At 36.1% G+C, this 18,432-nt stretch overlaps 1 protein-coding gene, 1 long non-coding RNA gene and 1 pseudogene across 5 annotated transcripts in view; all 3 read right to left on the bottom strand.

The window, feature by feature from the left end:
• LOC107563670 (probable carboxypeptidase PM20D1.1) overlaps positions 1 to 12,247 on the bottom strand; it is a 15,351-nt pseudogene extending 3,104 nt beyond the window's left edge.
• Positions 549 to 4,968, bottom strand: LOC107563679 (uncharacterized). Its single transcript, XR_001606125.1, has 4 exons — positions 4,810 to 4,968; positions 3,503 to 3,579; positions 3,344 to 3,405; positions 549 to 597 (listed from the first exon to the last, which is right to left on the bottom strand). It is a non-coding gene; the product is annotated as an uncharacterized lncRNA (long non-coding RNA).
• A 2,325-nt stretch (positions 12,248 to 14,572) lies between the features above and the next one.
• LOC107563651 (lamina-associated polypeptide 2, isoforms beta/delta/epsilon/gamma-like) overlaps positions 14,573 to 18,432 on the bottom strand; it is a 9,586-nt gene continuing 5,726 nt past the window's right edge. For 2 of the 4 annotated variants that reach the window (XM_016248576.1, XM_016248574.1), the window contains exons 5-10: positions 17,587 to 17,655; positions 17,214 to 17,315; positions 16,993 to 17,088; positions 16,828 to 16,914; positions 15,430 to 15,494; positions 14,573 to 15,301 (exon numbers count right to left, since the gene is read on the bottom strand). In XM_016248576.1, coding sequence (XP_016104062.1) covers positions 15,031 to 15,301; positions 15,430 to 15,494; positions 16,828 to 16,914; positions 16,993 to 17,088; positions 17,214 to 17,315; positions 17,587 to 17,655 — 690 coding nt within the window. In that variant the 3' untranslated portion in view covers positions 14,573 to 15,030. The remainder of the gene's footprint in view (positions 15,302 to 15,429; positions 15,495 to 16,827; positions 16,915 to 16,992; positions 17,089 to 17,213; positions 17,316 to 17,586; positions 17,656 to 18,432) is intronic. The other 2 variants (XM_016248575.1, XM_016248577.1) reach the window with 2 other exon arrangements.

Raw genomic sequence — 18,432 nt, 5'->3', positions numbered from 1 at the left:
ATTCTGTCATCATTTACTCACTCTTATGTCTATCTGAATTATACATTTTCCTTTCTTGCGGATCACTGAAGACGATATTTCGAAGAACAATGAGGTGCAAACAACACTGGATTTTCATTGTTTGGACACACATGGAGACATTGTTCTAATTATTTTCTTTTGCGTTCCACCAAAGAAAGAAGGTCATACAGATTTGGGATGACATGAGGGTGAGTTACAGATGACACAATTTTAATTTTGGGGTGAACTACCCTTCTAGAGTTAATCAGTTTTTTAATCAGAATGATTCATGAGAAACTGGTTGGTGTGAAGAAGGTGTGGAGGGCAAAAGTTAATAGATGAGCAATCAGAACTGAATGAGTCATGACCTCTCACCTCCTGCAGTGTTTGGGCTGAGTGGATACGGAAATTGACAAAAGCTTCAGCATGACGGGATTATGTTAATCTGTCAGAGAAAGAGAAATAATCAGATCTCCATTCATGCTACTTTGTGAGCTACAACAAAAAAGAGAGGCCCACCTTTACACCTGAGTTAAACAGTGACGGACGTCGTGGTCCTCACAAAAAGCATTTGTGTCAGGTTTTCACTCCAACACCCTGCATATGAAAGGTACACTGATAATACTACGACAAGGGTTTTATGTGCTTACATGTTGCAATTAATTAATAATATGGTGAATATATACAGTGGAGATCAAAATGAGAGAATTTATGAACACTTGATTTTTTTCATAAGTAATGTAATCTCCATCGTTCAAAATTTGAAGGAATTTTAGTTCTGGCTATACCATGCTAGTAGAACAGTGTTTTAGAAAATAACCAAGACACTTTAACAAAAAAAAACTTTATTTTGTGGAAAACACAGTGATCAGAATTAGAGAACAGCAATGATTGTAGCACAAAGAAAGATTACAACTAAAATTTCTGAAGGTTAAAGCAGTCAAAAATAGAGTAGGAAGTGTAGAGGCCCTTGCTTTGAATGACTTCAGCACATCTGTGGCCGCAGGACTTCACTAGTTTCTCACACTGCTCTTCCACAGTTTGGTGACTGTAGTGGGTTTCTTAGCCATAACTTTGTCACCAAGGATTTTCCAGAGATTTTCAGTTGGGTTTAGATCAGGACTCTGCAGGAGGTTCTGATAAACATTTGCATTCACCCTGCCATGTAGCTGTATAAGAGGCCCAACTCCAGCTGGAGAAAACATCCCCCAAACCAGGACACTTCCTCCTCCATCTTAAAGTAAACTTTGGACTAGTTCTCCTCTGTCCACGCAACATGCTCCTCAGCAAAGGTGAGCTTAGACTTTTGATTCTTTCAGCTGATGAGAGGCTTCGTCACTGCAGAGTACACTTTCAGTCCGACTGCTCTTAAACATGCAGAGACAGATCCTTACCCTGTTCAGCACTGAACTGGCAAGCAATTCCAGCTGCAGTGTTGAACCGATTGCCCATTGAGATTCTCTGCACTATCCTGTCCTCTCGTGCATTTGTCTTTTGTGGACGACCAGCCTTTTTGGGGGACTTGAATGAGTTAGTGACATTGTAAAGATGCAATATTATAGAAATCACAGATTTAAAATGACCAGCTTCTCTTGCAATGGCTGCTATTGGCCTTCATCTGGACAACAAACACAGTGATCAGAATTAGAGAACAGCAATGATTGTAGCACAAAGAAAGATTACAACTAAAATTTCTGAAGGTTAAAGCAGTCAAAAATAGAGTAGGAAGTGTAGAGGCCCTTGCTTTGAATGACTTCAGCACATCTGTGGCCGCAGGACTTCACTAGTTTCTCACACTGCTCTTCCACAGTTTGGTGACTGTAGTGGGTTTCTTAGCCATAACTTTGTCACCAAGGATTTTCCAGAGATTTTCAGTTGGGTTTAGATCAGGACTCTGCAGGAGGTTCTGATAAACATTTGCATTCACCCTGCCATGTAGCTGTATAAGAGGCCCAACTCCAGCTGGAGAAAACATCCCCCAAACCAGGACACTTCCTCCTCCATCTTAAAGTAAACTTTGGACTAGTTCTCCTCTGTCCATGCAACATGCTCCTCAGCAAAGGTGAGCTTAGACTTTTGATTCTTTCAGCTGATGAGAGGCTTCGTCACTGCAGAGTACACTTTCAGTCCGACTGCTCTTAAACATGCAGAGACAGATCCTTACCCTGTTCAGCACTGAACTGGCAAGCAATTCCAGCTGCAGTGTTGAACCGATTGCCCATTGAGATTCTCTGCACTATCCTGTCCTCTCGTGCATTTGTCTTTTGTGGACGACCAGCCTTTTTGGGGGACTTGAATGAGTTAGTGACATTGTAAAGATGCAATATTATAGAAATCACAGATTTAAAATGACCAGCTTCTCTTGCAATGGCTGCTATTGGCCTTCATCTGGACAACCTGCTGTCGGAGGGTTTCAGTCACTTTAGAACGGCTCACCATCTTACAAAGTCAGTGAGAACTGGAAAGTTAAATTTCCAGTTAAATAACTGCCAGTTAAATAGGGTTTGACATAATTAAAGACATTAGCACCAGGTGCCGGATTAACACCACTAACTGGGAGGTATCTGAAAGTGTTCTCTAATTTTGTTCTTTTTCAAATATCTCATTTAAGTTTTTATACTGTGCTTCAGAATATATTTAACTCATGAAATATGCTTTAAAAAACTGCACTTTTACTCCTGTTAGGATAACTTCAAATATGACTAAGCAGTGACCTCAAAATTTAGGAAGTTGCAGGTTCTCTAATTTTGATCTCCACTGTGTGAATATATATATATATATATATATATATATAAGTCGGTCAGTCTCTTATGTTCAACAAGCATTACTTTGATCAAATATACAGTAAAAACAGAAATGTTGTTAAATGTTATTACAATTTCAGATAATTGTTTTCTATGATATATTTTAAAATGAAATTGATTTCTGTGATGGCAAAGCTGAATTTTCAGCATCATTACTCCAGTCTTCAGTGTCACATGATTTTTCAGAAATTATCCTTCAGAAAAATCTGATTTGGTGCTTAAGAAAGATACCTTATTATTATCAATGTTAAAAACTTGCTGCTTAATATTTTTGTGGAAACCATGATACAGTTTTTCAGGATTCTTTGATGAATAAAGTTTTTAATAAAAGCCTGACCTGTGTAATAAGATTCTCATTAAAAAAAAAACAAGCTTCTCATAAAAGTACAGAATGGGATGTGATGACAGTCATGTCTGGAGGAAAAAAATCCCATAAATGTATTCAATTGTCTTTGGAGGTCCAAAAAATCCTGTATAAAATATAATTTGATATGACATTAGTTAGTGTAGTGAGCATTAAGGTAACCAATATGAACTACCTGCTGAGTAGCGGAGAGAAGAGCCACAGATTAGACATGATGAATCTGAGAGGCAAACCAAACTACAAAAGAAAATGGAGAAGATAAATAGTTTTCACATATACAGAATACAGGTCAGTATTTCCCAAAATGTGGTCTGTAAAATCCTCAGCTTTTTACCTTATGGGCCAGGTGTTCAAATGTGCCCACGCTCAGGACCATAACCAAACAGCCTGGGCATCGGATTTTCCTCCAATCTGGGAAAATATATTACCAAGTACAATATGGCTTAAATAAATGTAGCTTAGTATAATACTGATGTCATGCAGCTGTTTTGGGAATAATTTGGACCCATTAGGAAGCATGCTGTTCACATTAGTCTCGGGAAATGGCACAGTGGGAATCTGAATGGCCGCTATGAAAGAGACGAAAACAAGACATTACATCATTTGTAATATCTACAGCAGCAATCTTCGCATGTTGACAGCACATCCCTTATCAACCTTAACTGTGTATTTAACTCTGTCCAGTGTTGCCAACTAATTTTCAGGGGAAGTTTCTAAAGGAAGATTGATTTGTTGCTAAAAGGCGCGGTGTCGTCATTGCGTAATCACGATGCAAAATTGTGTCACTGCATCAAATATCAGAAAAAAAATGTTAATGTTAATTTAGATGCGTTTATAAAATAATATAAATGCATAATATAATAAAATATAAATAACTAATTTGAAATACAACACTGAATTATTTAACACTTTCACATTTTTTTAACAATTACAATTTAAGTTTATTTTTATTAGCTAGTAAAACTACTCATTCTGAACAATTATAGATTTAAGCAGTGTATTAGTAGTACGTATGCTACACTCTAAGAAAAGTCTGTAAAAATAGGGCAAAATCTATTAATATGAAGGAATTTTCCGTAATTATTATTCACACGTTTTTTTTTTTACCTACATTTTAAATTACGCATTGTGTTTTGTGTTTTCGGTTTACAGGGTTATTATGGATAATGGAAAATGTCCTGGAAAATTACTAAATTTTTCTAGATATTTTTCTTACCGTGTACTAACTGATCAGCAAACTCAAGTACAAGCGACTAACAAGGTGTATCATAAATGAACAATTATTCAATTATTATTATTATTAAATTAAACAATTGCTAATAGCAGCCAACTTAATTCATGTGAATTGTGTACTGCTAGGCACCTTTGGTTTCCTTTTTTTGTGTAATTTAGATGGAAAATGTGTGCCTTTTTTATCGTTTGAGTCACTTATCAAAAGTTGCTAAATGTTGCTAAATAAATAAATAAAAAAAGCTAAATTTGTTGCTAGGTGCTTTTGGAAGAAAAAGTTGCTAGGGTAGTCTGAAAAGTTGCTAAATCTAGCAAGAAAACTGACTGTCTTCCTGATCCAGCTATTCACGCCACGTGATGCAGTCGGGACAGAGAGGTACTGCTTCGGAGTATTGCTTCGTTGTTTGTTACCTTTGAAATTTGCCAGCAGATTCTTTCTCTGTTGTGGACTTAAATTAAGAGAAATGGCTGTTGTATTTTCCCAGCGTCCACATCAAATGTAATCGTCCTAACTGTGGCAACAAGGAACAAAACTGTAATCAAAATATGACACTAAACAGCAGCACTTTGAGAAACGTATTCCTGTCATGTTTCAGGAAGTGAGAAAGACAAGTCGTCTCATGTGTAGAGTTCATGTTTATTCAATAGCTCACCGATGCCGCAGCTCGAGCGCCATCTGCTGCTGTGGATTAGCATCACATGACAAAGAGCCGGAGATTGTACAAACAAAAAAGTTTTTAACCCAGTTATTTTTATCTTTTGCTGTGGTGTGTCAGTAGGAAATATCAGTCTACATTTACTGACTTTTGCCATTAATTGTAATAATCCAGAGAGAAGAAAAAACAACTGACAGACTAGATCCAGAAGAACTGTGGTAACGTCTCCAAGATGCTTTTCTAGAAACTACCTACAAAGCCACAGTACTGTGAAAAGTTTTAGGCACTTGTGTAAAAATGCTGTAAAGTGAGGATGCTTTCAAAAATAATGGCATAAATAGATTTTATTGATCAATTAACTTCTATTCTATTATTTACACTTACTGCAAAAAGAGATGTGTTAAAAATGACACATGTTGTGTAGAATTTTAACATGTGGTGTGCTCAGGGACAACACATGTGTCAAATTTAACACAATTTGTGTGTTAAGATGGATCACACATCTACTGTGTAATGTAATTTAACACACGTGTCATTTAAACACATTTGTGTGTAACTGAAAATTATCAAAAACTGCCAATTAATGTGTTAATATGACAAAAATAATAAGCATTACCATCAATTTGTAATTCTACAAAATTGAAATAAAACAGACAGATGTAAAAGTGTTAGCAATTTAATTTGTCAAAAATGTTCAGGGTAGAGACCAATGCATGCACAGAGGCACAACAAAATGTTCTAAATCTCAATTTCATAAATTTAAACATTATATAAATTACATTCCTTACCCTTATTTTTCTGTTCTAACAATGTAAAATCTACTGTAGCATCTGAAAGTAACCAAGGTTTTATTACAGGTAGCGGTACAGTTGGACTAACATTTAACTGATTAACTTCAAGTTCTGTTGCTTTCTGTATCACTGCCCAACCAAAACTTTTAATTTTCCTCCTCTCTTTTTCCCAACAGGGCTTTAAAGTATCTAGTGTTGGGTGCTCTTGACTATGGCCTTGTAAATTAACCCAATAATTCACTGATAACTGTACCCTTCTTCATTTGGCACTGGAACATGCTGCATTCAAACGCTCCACGTTAAATTGTTCACTTATAATCCTCTTTTAGGTGTTTATAAAATGATCTGGTGTGCTAGACAACGTGTGTGGTCATGTTTTCCTGCTTCAGCGTCTCTTCTTCTTTCCAGTTGTGCGCTCAGCCTCGCTAACACTTTTCACGAGTGCACGTCGCCACTTTCCAACTAATTAATAATGTATTTGGTAGCTAACTATTTCAATGATCGATTTTTGCAGCACTATGCATTTTAAAGAGTATCTGCTGTAACTTACGGATAGATGTGAGTCCGACAGCATAGTGATCCCCCTCAAACCAGACCAGCCAGAGTGAAAAGAGCGGGATCCGCCGCAGTTTAAAAAGGCGAGAGGCACGACGTGATTGGCCGACAAAAAAATAGCCGTTAATATTTTAAGTTTAATATATTGAGATGTATATATTGTATATTTATTTTATGAATGGTTTTTAGTAATTTTAGAGCTTTTTATGTGCTACCATATGAAATATATGTATTGTATTTATTTCCATAAACACAAACTGCCGGCCTAGGAGATAACACATTTATTGTGTCAATATGTCCAAAGACTTTTTTTTTAAAATTACACATTGTGTGTTAAAATCCTACACAGCATGTGTCAGAATGCTGTCAACACAACCATGTATATTTATTTTATGAATGGTTTTTAGTAATTTTAGAGCTTTTTATGTGCTACCATATGAAATATATGTATTGTATTTATTTCCATAAACACAAACTGCCGGCCTAGGAGATAACACATTTATTGTGTCAATATGTCCAAAGACTTTTTTTTTTAAATTACACATTGTGTGTTAAAATCCTACACAGCATGTGTCAGAATGCTGTCAACACAACCATGTTGTTTTTGACACATCTGTTTTTGCAGTGAAGGTTTCTTCAAGTGTCTTGGAGACATTGCCACAGTCTCAGTTTTATTTGTTGTTGTAATTTTAAAATAAATATATTTATTTATAAATAAATCAAAAATATAAATCATATTTTATTTATGTTGTATTTCAGTCAACAAAAATATTTTAAATAGCTTTAATCAATAATAACAATATTAACATAATTTTTCTACATTACAATTTAGAAAAACATTCAGTTATGTGGCAAATGTGATTTGCACAATAAGAATCACCTGTAGGGCATATTTATAGATGACAGGTAATACAAGATTCATTGCAGACAATAGCAGACTGGTGAAAAGCAACAGGGAAGTAAATAAATGACTGTTTGTGCATGAAAATTGAGTTCCTTCTGAAAGGCTGGACTTAATGTGAGACATTTAATAGCCTTAACATGAGGCTCAGCTCATTATTCAACCATGTAATTTAATTATAGTATAATATAGCACTGCATAGACTACTACTTTAAACCAGCGCTGTTTAATATGCAGTAATGTTGTAGTGAACCTTGTTTCTGAATTATTTATAATATACATATATATATATAAAAAAATTTCCAGGTCTGCGCTTCCTTTAAAGGTTACTTTCGATGCAAGCAAGGAAATTATTGACTAGAGTTTGACACCAAGGACAGCGATGAGACAAAGGTAAAATACATAACAGAGGTTATAAAGTACATAAAGGCTTTGTCATTTTAAAGAAGTCTTTATCTGCTCTCTGTAACTTAGTTCTGTAGGGCAACTATCCTCTCAGCCAGATCCACAAACATTTGGATACTGCTCCTTTTTATGTAATGTTTGAATTATTAATCATTGACAGCTTGACAGAGCAAAGTCAAAAATATAAACTCTGACATACACAAGAAACATTACATAAAAAATGCAATAACCTGCTACCTAAGATCTTCTATTCAGTGAATAGGAGCAGTGGTCTGTGTAGACAAACAACGTGCAAACCAGCTGACTTGATGTCCTTCATTCACAAAGAAGCTCTGCGTGTGCTGTGACTGGCCTCAGAATTAACCTTGAGTCACTCAGCACTAACACAATAGCTAGTGAACAGCATTTCAGATATTTTTTTCAAGAACAGTTATTTTTTCAGTAACTGAAATATTGGGAGTATTTTGCACGGACAGAAGAAGCCCTTTTGAACTTTTAAACCTAAAACAGCTTTAAAAATAATTTCAATCCCTGTGGTTTTGCCTGAAGACAAATATCATGAAATGCAAGAAATGTTATTCACGCTTACATTGGTATGGCATGAACCTTATGATTTGTATTTTAATGTAGTAAAATGTTTACTTAACCAGGGAAAAACTACCTAAAGATTCTCTAGAAAATAATTTATATCAAGAGAATTATTATTTTTTTTTTTTACTATCCATTATATAATTTTACACCATTTTAACAGGCAAATTAAGAAAATATATTTACAGTAATTTTTAAAAGTTTGAGGTTGATAATATTTTTTTATATTTTATTATTTTTGAAAAACGTCTGTTGTGCTCACCAAGGCTGCATTTATTTGATCAAAAATACATGCAAACAGTAATATAGTCAAATATTAGTATAATTTAAAATAACTTCTATTTTAATATATTTTAAAATGTAAAATGATGGCTGTGTTACTCCAGTCTTCAGTGTCACATGATCCTTCTGAAATCTGCGGTTTTGCTGCTCAAGAAAGATTTCTTTATAATAATGTTGAAATCAGATGTGCTGCTTAATATTTTTGTGGAAAATGCTTTATTTTTCAAGATTATTTGATGATAAGTTCAAAAGAACATTTGAAATAGAAATCTTGTGTACCATTATAAATGTTTACTGTCACTTCTGATCAATTTAAAGCATCCTGCTGAATAAAAGTGTTAAATTCTTAAAAAAAAAAAAATCTTACTGCCCCCAAACTTTGAATAACTAGAACAAAGCTTCCACAGAATTCCACAGCATGGCATCTGCTTATTTTAGATGCGAGGTGCCGGAAAGTTTCTGATGTCACTGTTCTGCATGAGTTGAAAGTAGAACAGCACAATCTCTTCGTAGTTCTGGATGGAGATTCTCTCATTCACACCATGGAATCTAAAGGGAAGTATAAGCTGTTTAATAATTAGTTTTATTTACTGTACATGAGACAGTATGTCGCTTCAGCATTTCCGTGTGTTCTACCTTGCAGAATCACCAGGTTTGTACCATGATGGGACAAAACGATAAATGTCCGGAGACAGTTCTGTGTAGTGAGTCATCAACACTGACCGGAGAACTGTCTCCGGTCAGTGTTGCCCACGCAGATACCTGTGAGAGGAAATCGTAGAGCTGGTTTGTTGACAAGACTAAGAGCGAGAGTAGCTCTTCGTGAGTCAATGATGTATGTAAGGGCCACTTAAACCCCTTGAGCTCTTACTAAAGAGAGCAAACACGCAGTACTTAATGACACAATGCTGAAAGCCTTACCAGGAGATACAGTGACCTGAGGAAAAATGTCATGCACTGTTTTCTTTATGATCTGGTACCCGAATGGATCCTCATCATATGAGCTGATGTCACTTTCAAGCACTGGTATTTCCTTCAGTAAATGTGCTAATGCTGACCTCTCACCTCATGCAGTGTCTGGGAAGAGTGAATGCGGAAATCGACAAAGGCCTCAGCATATGCTGGCATTACATTAATCTGTCAGAGAGAGAGAGAGAGAGAGAGAGAGAGAGACAGTTGGATCTCCATTAATGCTAAGAGTATTTTTTAATAATCATGCAGATTTACGTTACAAACTTATAGAATTGTACAGTAAGAAAGTTATTTCCTTTAACCAGGAAATTAACGTTCTTAGAATTGACAAGACGGTTGACCCTGAGTGGTCAGCTAAATATCTACAGTGGATCTAAAATATTAATAATTAATCATAATTAGTTATGGTTAATTATTCATATTTCCTGTTGTGAGCTAAATTCGCTACAGCTGGCATTACATTAATCTGTCAGAGAGAGAGAGAGAGAGAGACAGTTGGATCTCCATTAATGCTAAGAGTATTTTTTTGTGAATATATGTGAATATATGTATAAACAGAAATTAAATGATGTGAATGGCAGCCCACCTTAACACCAGAGTTAAACATTGTCCTCACAAATGCATTTGTGTCAGGCTGTCCTTCCAAAACACTGCACATGTGATTTGAAAGTACCACAGATCAGAGCATGTACTCATTAGTTACTATAGTGAGCAAAAAACATGGCCTACCTGCTGAGCAGCGAAGAGAAGAGCCACAGATTAGACATGACCATTCTGTATGGCCAGCCAAACTAGAAGGCAAAAGAGAAAGTATGAAGCAATTCAGTATTTGTAGGAGTGTCATAAGCATTTTAAATCATGTTTGTTTTATTACCTTATGTGCCAGATGCTCAAACGTGGCACGCTCTGGACCATGACCAAAAAAATTGGGCAACCGGTTCTTCTCCAACCTGGGAAATGTTTTAACCAATTACAAAGAATTACTTAATTACTTTATGTATGTACATATTTGTTTGTTTGTTCAAAATATTTTTTCTTTTTTTATCAGTAAACATCAACATAATACATTTTTAAAAAATTAAACATTATACAAAAATTTGTATAAAACTGCTTAAAAATCAGAAACAAAGAAAAAGAAAAATGCATAATTAAAATAAATACTTTATAAAGCTCATAAATATTTCTTAAAATTTTTATTTTTCTTAAGTGAAATTAGCTTGTTTATTTAGAGAGTGGAGAGCCTGGCTTAATTTAATAAGACCATATTTTGTAATAGTAAATGCACATTTATGAATACGAAATTCTGTCATAATTATAAGAATATTAATTTTAATTACAAAAAATTCATATTGTCATGAAAATCAGTACTTTACACCACAATGTAACTAAATGAGTAGAATGGCAAAATAAATGCAAAGAAGGTTCATGGTATTTTACTATAATACAGTATAATAGTTGTTTTTTATGTAAATGTGCCAGCCAGATAGACATTGGTAATGGCTTTTGCATTGGGTTTATTCCATTCTGTCTTGCTCTTTCAAAAAAAAAAAGTAAGATCATGTTGACCATGAACAGACCCATTAGAGATGCAAAACATTTATTTTTAATTAAGATCACCATGTTCACAGTTTTCATATTACAGTAAATATTAATTGTATTTATTGCCTTGTAACTGCTGAAGCCAATATGCCAATGCTACTCTCACTAGGTGGCATGGATGAATGTCCCGGAGGAGTACTGACACTCAGCTTTACTGTGGCCTTACCTTTCTCACTTACACCAATTCTACAAAAACACACAAGACATAAATTACACACTAGTTCAATATCTAAATTATCATAAAAATGCAGTAAAACAATAGTCTCACAGGGCAGCAGGTCCAATCAGGCCATCTACCACACCATCCACAATCGTGAGGCCTTCATCTAAAACATACAGAAGCTTCACCCCACGACTCTTCAGGAGCTTCACAATATTCACAGCACCTTGTGGGCCACTGATCTGAGAAAACCAAATAAACAGCTGCATTTCTGCTGGGATATTACCAGATAAACTATGATTGGCATTTAGACTGACCTCCTCATCGTGACCCAAGCCAATGTAGAAGCTTCTCCGAGGAGTGTAACCTCATTCCAGCAGGTATTCCAACGCTTGAAGGATCCCCTGCAAAACATACATCATTACAGTTAGCATCAGGTTGGACTGAACAGATGTGCCATTGTTTCAGTGAAAAGTGATTCAGTGCTGGTTCACTGTACCATCACAGACTGTTTATTGTCAATGGTTCCTCATCCATAAATGAAGCCATTGAGCTCTTGAGCAGAGAAAGGAGGAGCATCCCATCCATCCGCCTCATCGGCCGGCACAACATCAATGTGTGCCAGCAGCATGTAGGGCTCCAGATCAGGCTCGCTTCCTGATACCGTCAACAGGTGGCTGTAGTTTCCCACCATTTCATGTTGGACCAAGCTGGATGAAAAGATCTTAGGGAAGACTGAGAAAGAAATAATTCATTATTAACCATCTTTAATGACACCATCTTTCACATGTAAAGCATGCAAAAATAATCCATAAATCATCGGTTTCTCTCCCCTCCTCAGTAGCAGGTCAAACTCTTGCAGGGCGCTTATGTTCTGCTCTGACTCTGAAAATGACACTGTGGGAATCTGAACTGCTACTGTGGGAGAAAATCTGACCATGTTTATACGCACATAATTTTCTGATTAAGGTCCGTATTCTAATTAAGCCTTTATTCTGAAATGAGATTTTCGTGAGGTTTTTAAGCCCTGAATTCTCATTTATCTTCTTCACAGACAAAAGCACAATGATTTGCAAAAACAGTACTTAACTTTATAAATCCTACTGTATCATTTTTCATACGCAAATTTATAAGGGCTCTAAATTATCAACATGATCAAAACTGCTGGAAAACCTGTTGTTCACAATCTACTATATACTATAGTTAATCCTTTTTAAGCAAACAAAAGCCCTTGTAGTGTAATTGTAAAAATATCCACCTTCAGTTCATGGTACACATGTATTTTAGCTGTAAAATCGACTGATTTTTATAAAGTAAACGCAAATATAACTTTTGTTAGTAATATTTCAAGATGAACACTTAGTGTACTGACACAACTTAGTTTTACTTGATTATCTTTTTTATTTTTTTTTTTTTGAAATGAGCTATGATGAGCTATTTGATCTCTCAGTCACCATTGTATTGCATTGCATTATATGTTTCTCACCTCACAATAAAAACCAGGCTGTCAGGCTTTACAGGGTTAACAGAGGCATGCAAGCTGTTTTACTCTGATTTCTTATAATCTGAATATTGACCAATCAGGGCATTTAATTTAATATTTTAAAGGGGTCATATGATGCGATTTCAATTAGTCCTTTCTCTTTGGAGTGTTACAAGCTCTTGGTGCATAAAGAAGATCTGTAAAGTTGCAAAGACTAAAGTCTCAAATCCAAAGAGATATTCTTTATAAAAGTTAAGAGTCAGCCACACCTACCTAAAACGGCTCGTTCTAACACGCCCCCACATATCTACGTCACGATGTGGGAATATTTGCATAACGCCGCCCAAATGTTCACGCAAAGAAAGAAGGCGTAACTTTTATTCTCGCTGTAGTATTGTTGTTGCTGCCGCCATGTCGTGAAGACGCTGTGTGTTTCCTTGTGAAAGCGAAACTACTTTGTTTGGTCTTCCAAAAGAGGACACAACTAGAAATTAGTGGTTAAGTTGTATTTACAACACCGTTCCAGAACAGTTCAACCCAAATATTCAGATGTGTGCAGCACATTTTATGGAGGACTGTTGCCGGCTGTTCTGACTCACAGACTATAAGTAAATTTTTTTATATATAAAGAATTTGCCACTGACGATTCAAACGCGAGTTTTGAGAAGTGTAGAGTAGCAGTAGTTGTTTGTCATTTCTCCGATCACAAATGCAGACATGGTTTTATGTTTACGCGGCGCGATGCAACGCGTAAAAAGAAAGTATAAGTCATTATAATCCGTAATTATGTAACCACTGGATGCAACAAATGTCTGGTTTATAATAGGTTTTAATGTTTTTGTCTCATCGCTCCGGCCGGACAGGGCATCACAGTATGGTGAGGGGTGTAACATTTCCGTCACACGCTTGAAGTATTCGGCCAATCACAACGCACTGGATAGCTGGCCAATCAGAGCACACCTCGCTTTTCAGATCGATGAGCTTTGTAAAAATCTACGCGTTTCAGAAAGGCAGGGCATAGAGGAGAAACAATAATGTACAGTATGTGGAAAATAATGTGTAACATTGCATTACACTAAATAATGTTCTTTTTAGCAGCATCATATGACCCCTTTAATTTTGCATAATCTGAAAATAACCACATTCCTATTCAGAATATTCTGCATGTCTGCAAGTTTGTTTGTTTTTTGTCCAAGTAAAACACATCAAATACTTAGTTGTTACATTTCCCCATCAAATTTATGAAGCAAAATGGTTCAAAATGGTCTTCTTTGTGATTTTGATCTTCAGCTTTCAGAAGTAATGAGTCATCAGGAGTCATCTGCATGATCAGGGTTCACATTTTTTATTGCCTAACTGGTGATGCAACACAAGGGGCCAGGTCTTGTGTGGTATAGAGCTAATCACATATAAAGCAATTGAGATTTTTTTTAACCATCTGCTGAGTAACCAGGAATAGAGTAATCAGTCTGAGCAATAAAGATATTGAACAATATTATAGATCATTAGATATTGAATAAATAATCAATTTGAAATAATCTACAGAATATTGAGCTGCAGTACTCCAAATAACTGCCTTTATTAATCTATTGGTCCCTTACATCACATTTTAGAGGGTCACACAGTACTGCTATTAATAAGCTAATTTAATAATTTTCCCATTTTGGCTGTGTATTTTTCAGGGCCATTGGTCCTATTTACACAAATTTGGCATCTAGAGACTCTCCAGGTGTTAATATAAATTAATTTGCATGTGTATCTTTATTAGTACACAGAAAAGAATCTTAGGATAACATTTATTTACTCACAAATAAAACGAACAAACAAAAAGTACACATTAAAAATGGCAAGATATCATATATGACTCATTAGTCCAGCTGTGTAAGACTGTAAGAGAAGAATGTGATTGTTTCTGTGTGAGTTAAACTCAAATAAACATCTATGGTAAAAGATTAATCTGAGAAAAACACACCATGCACAGGATTAGCCAACTACATGTCTCATCAATTCAAGTTTATCATCCTATATGGTTTTTGAAGGCAGGCATTGTAGCAGAGAATGCAGGTGTTCTGATGTAGCTCTCTTTGAGTTTCATTCAGTCCGATCACACAAAGTCTCTGACACCAGTTTAAAAAGATAATCTTCTTAAGGACACTTGGCTGACTAGAGCCAGAGGTCAATTTGAATGAACCTTCTTTGGCATCAGTGTTGCACACCTAAGCTGTTGTGTCCGTGGCAGATTAGTCCTGTGAGGTGGATATGAGAGCAGCTTCATGCAGGCCTTCGAGCAGAGCAGTGAAAGGATTGGAGAGCGGCTCCTCCATGGATGAGTAGATGAGGTACAGCAGGCAGACCACCAGGAGGAAGACCATGATCTGAACCCACAGAGGCACCAGACGCTGCTGAATCTCCTGCCTCTCCAGTGTAGTGGGACTGAGTAGCGTCATTTCAGGGTATTTAAACTGCACAGGGCGGCCTGCAGCTCCCTTTATTGGCCGTCTCTTTGTAGCACTGCAGGCGGAACAAAAAGACCTTAGAACATATTTACAATGGTGAATTGCAATATAGGCATGCAAATCAATAGTTTGCAAACAATGGTAGTACTCAGTTATGAGCAAAGTATCACAGATGGTACTCACTAGATTCCAGTGGGGGTTCTGGCAGTGTCAGGAAACATCTCTGAAAGAACATCCGTCACAGGTTCCTATTGGCCAGAAAAAAACAAAACAAATAAAACTAAAAAAAACCCCCACCTGAATAAAAAAACAAACTCGTAAATGTGGAGTCTACAAATGAAAGAGGAAGAGAATTTAGAATGAAACCGGCAAACAAAATATGAGGGAGGATGGAGTGAAAAGGAATAGAGGAATACCAGCCCAGACTCATGAAAAGCATGACAGATTTGTAAGTCATGTGGAAAACACAAATCACAGTGCAAGAGGCAAGAGTGAATTTAAAGGCTATATATATATATATATATATATATATATAAAAATTCTGTATATAACCAAAATATGTTAGAAATTTTAAATATTACAATTTAAAATAACCGTTTTCAAATCTTGTAAAATGTAATTTATTCCTGCGATGACAAAGCTGAATTTTCAGCATCATTACTCCAGTCTTCAGTGTCACATGATCCTTCAGAAATCATTCTAATATGCTGATTTGCTGCTCAGGAAACATTATCAATACTGAAACTGTGATACTTTTTTTTAAGGGTGTGTTTGATTAGTAGAAAGCTCAAAAGAACAGCATTTATTATAAATAGAAATCTTTTGTAAATGTCTTTACGGTCACTTTTGATCAATTCAATGTATCCATGCTGAATAAAGGTTAATTTCTGTCTTACTGACCCTAAACATTTGAATGATAGTGTATAATAATGTTTTTTATAATTATATTTTCATGACAATTAAGCATATTTCCTCAGATTCTCAAAATAATAATAAACAAGTATCACAATGATTGGTACATTTGATAAGTATTTTTTCCCTACTGCTTCAGGATTGAAATATATCAAAAGATATGTAACGGTGCAGCTCAGCCGTACAGGGCTTAAGCATCATGTGAGCTGCATTCATGCGCACAGCATTAACATCTTCGACACATGAGTCAGAAACAAGAAAGCCAGGTTTTTGATAGAACTCATAGGCTCTTTTCTCCATCTGACCTACCAAACGTCAATGCTGATCACAGTTTACACTACCTTTTTACCTTTAAAATAAGGAAGAGAGGAATAAAAATATACCATCTCTCTACAGTTAAAAATATTCATTTTCCTGGCTTTTTCCTTTGTACATTTCACAGAGGTTAGAGCTCTCAGATCTGGAAAGTCAGCGCAATAAAGGGAGAAAAGGAAGAAACAAAAGAGAACGGAGAGATTTCCCAAAGGACAGAGGGAGTGTAAAAGCCCATTAGATGTCTGGCAATGCAGCATGTCTGCTGAATTAAACATCCACCGAAAGAGTGAGGACAAATTAAGAGGCAGATCCTGAGGAGAGCAGAGGAAGGCTGAGGGGGGAAAAAGCAGTTACTGTGACTGTTAGTTTCTGATGGGATGATGGAGATGTTAAACAAAGAGATCTGCCAGTCATGGTGTCTTTATCCAGTCTCATGAAGTCCTGATGAGAAAACCAGAACTTTTGTTAGATTTGTTGAGTGACGCTGTTAAAGCAAACATATGTTCTGTAGCCACAAACCTGCAGGGCCCTGCTGTCCACCGTCTGCTCACTTCTCTGACCAGATCTCCTCTCAATCTCGGTTTGTTTTGACTGAGGACTGAATCGGTTCTCAATCTGCTGACAAAAATAAATCACACAGCAAAAATAAACCCCCAAGACTCACATAATGACAGACCAAAACAAAACCACAGACAATCATCCCAAGATTATTGAGATTCTCAATTTAAACACACACTCCCCTCTTCCACCATCTGAGTGATGCTGAAGGATCTGTAAGGGGACCCGCTTTGACTCAAAGACCCATTCAGAGTGGCATCTGAAGACTTGTGCTGAATCTTTCCCTGTAAGGGAACCCAACTGAATAAGCAGAAGTGAAAAGCAATATGACATCTGGAAGAGTCAATCAGATGCAGCACCGAAAACCCACAATCTTTCAGTGCAATGCAATCTAACATTTCCTAAAAACCAAAAAGTGGAAGGTGCAATTTTTTCAAATCTTTCACAACACAAAAGAATCTGTGGAGGCAACAGAATTATAGTGCTGTCGACCCCTTTATCCCCTGCAGAAAAGCATCCCTTCAAATCTGTGCCCAAAAGAAATGCTCACTGTACATTTATGAATCCAGCTGTGGGCACAAAGCAGCGTGGGTAAAAATCTCTGCTCTGACTGAACATCCCTGTCTGTGGATGTCAGAAATTGCAGTATGAAATACAATCGCAATTTAATGCCATACTAACTTTAACCACAGAGTGGTACCATTGTGCACACTACTGAAAACCACAGAGACATTAAAGCAGCAACATCAATTTTTAGGTTTTAAATACTTTCTCCTCCCCAGCTTAATAAACTGAAACTACTACTAGAAGGTGGTTCTGTAGGTTGAAACAATGAGGCTCTGTGGTGCCAAACATTGTTCTGTTTGCAGAGCTTGCCTCTCTTTGGTGTGTGGGTGCAATTAGGTGAGATGTAAGCTTCAGAAATTAAATAAAGCTCATAAAATAGCTGCAAAAGAGGAAATCGAAGGAAAATGGCTCAATTGACATTTATTTAGCTGAAGCTACTTTAACAATAATGACAAAAATACCAATATATGCCTTTTCTATTTAGATGGCTATAGATACACAGCACCAACTGAAGCTCTGCTCAGTTTGATTAAAGGGTATCTGCAGGGTTTGTCAAATCCAAATTAAGGCTTTTTAAGACCCTTTTAAAACCTGCACAAATAAAAATACCGTATGTCCATTTGGAACAAACTGATATAATCTCCAAATAAATCATTAAGAAACTCTCAAATCTCATCTTTTGCTTAATTAAACCGGCTGCAGCACACATTTAATGAGGACTTCATAATGATAATTAGCAAAAGAGGGTAACTGCAAATTTAAAATACTCAAAACATGTTTTATTCAATATGTAATGAAAATGGCTTATTATAATTTATTACCGTAATATATATA

The sequence above is a fragment of the Sinocyclocheilus grahami genome, unplaced genomic scaffold (assembly GCF_001515645.1).
Source record: "Sinocyclocheilus grahami isolate Dianchi unplaced genomic scaffold, SAMN03320097.WGS_v1.1 scaffold885.1, whole genome shotgun sequence".
NCBI lineage: Eukaryota > Metazoa > Chordata > Actinopteri > Cypriniformes > Cyprinidae > Sinocyclocheilus > Sinocyclocheilus grahami.
The sequence above is the reverse complement of the archived record's forward strand: the minus strand, read 5'-3'. Positions and strand labels throughout refer to the sequence as shown.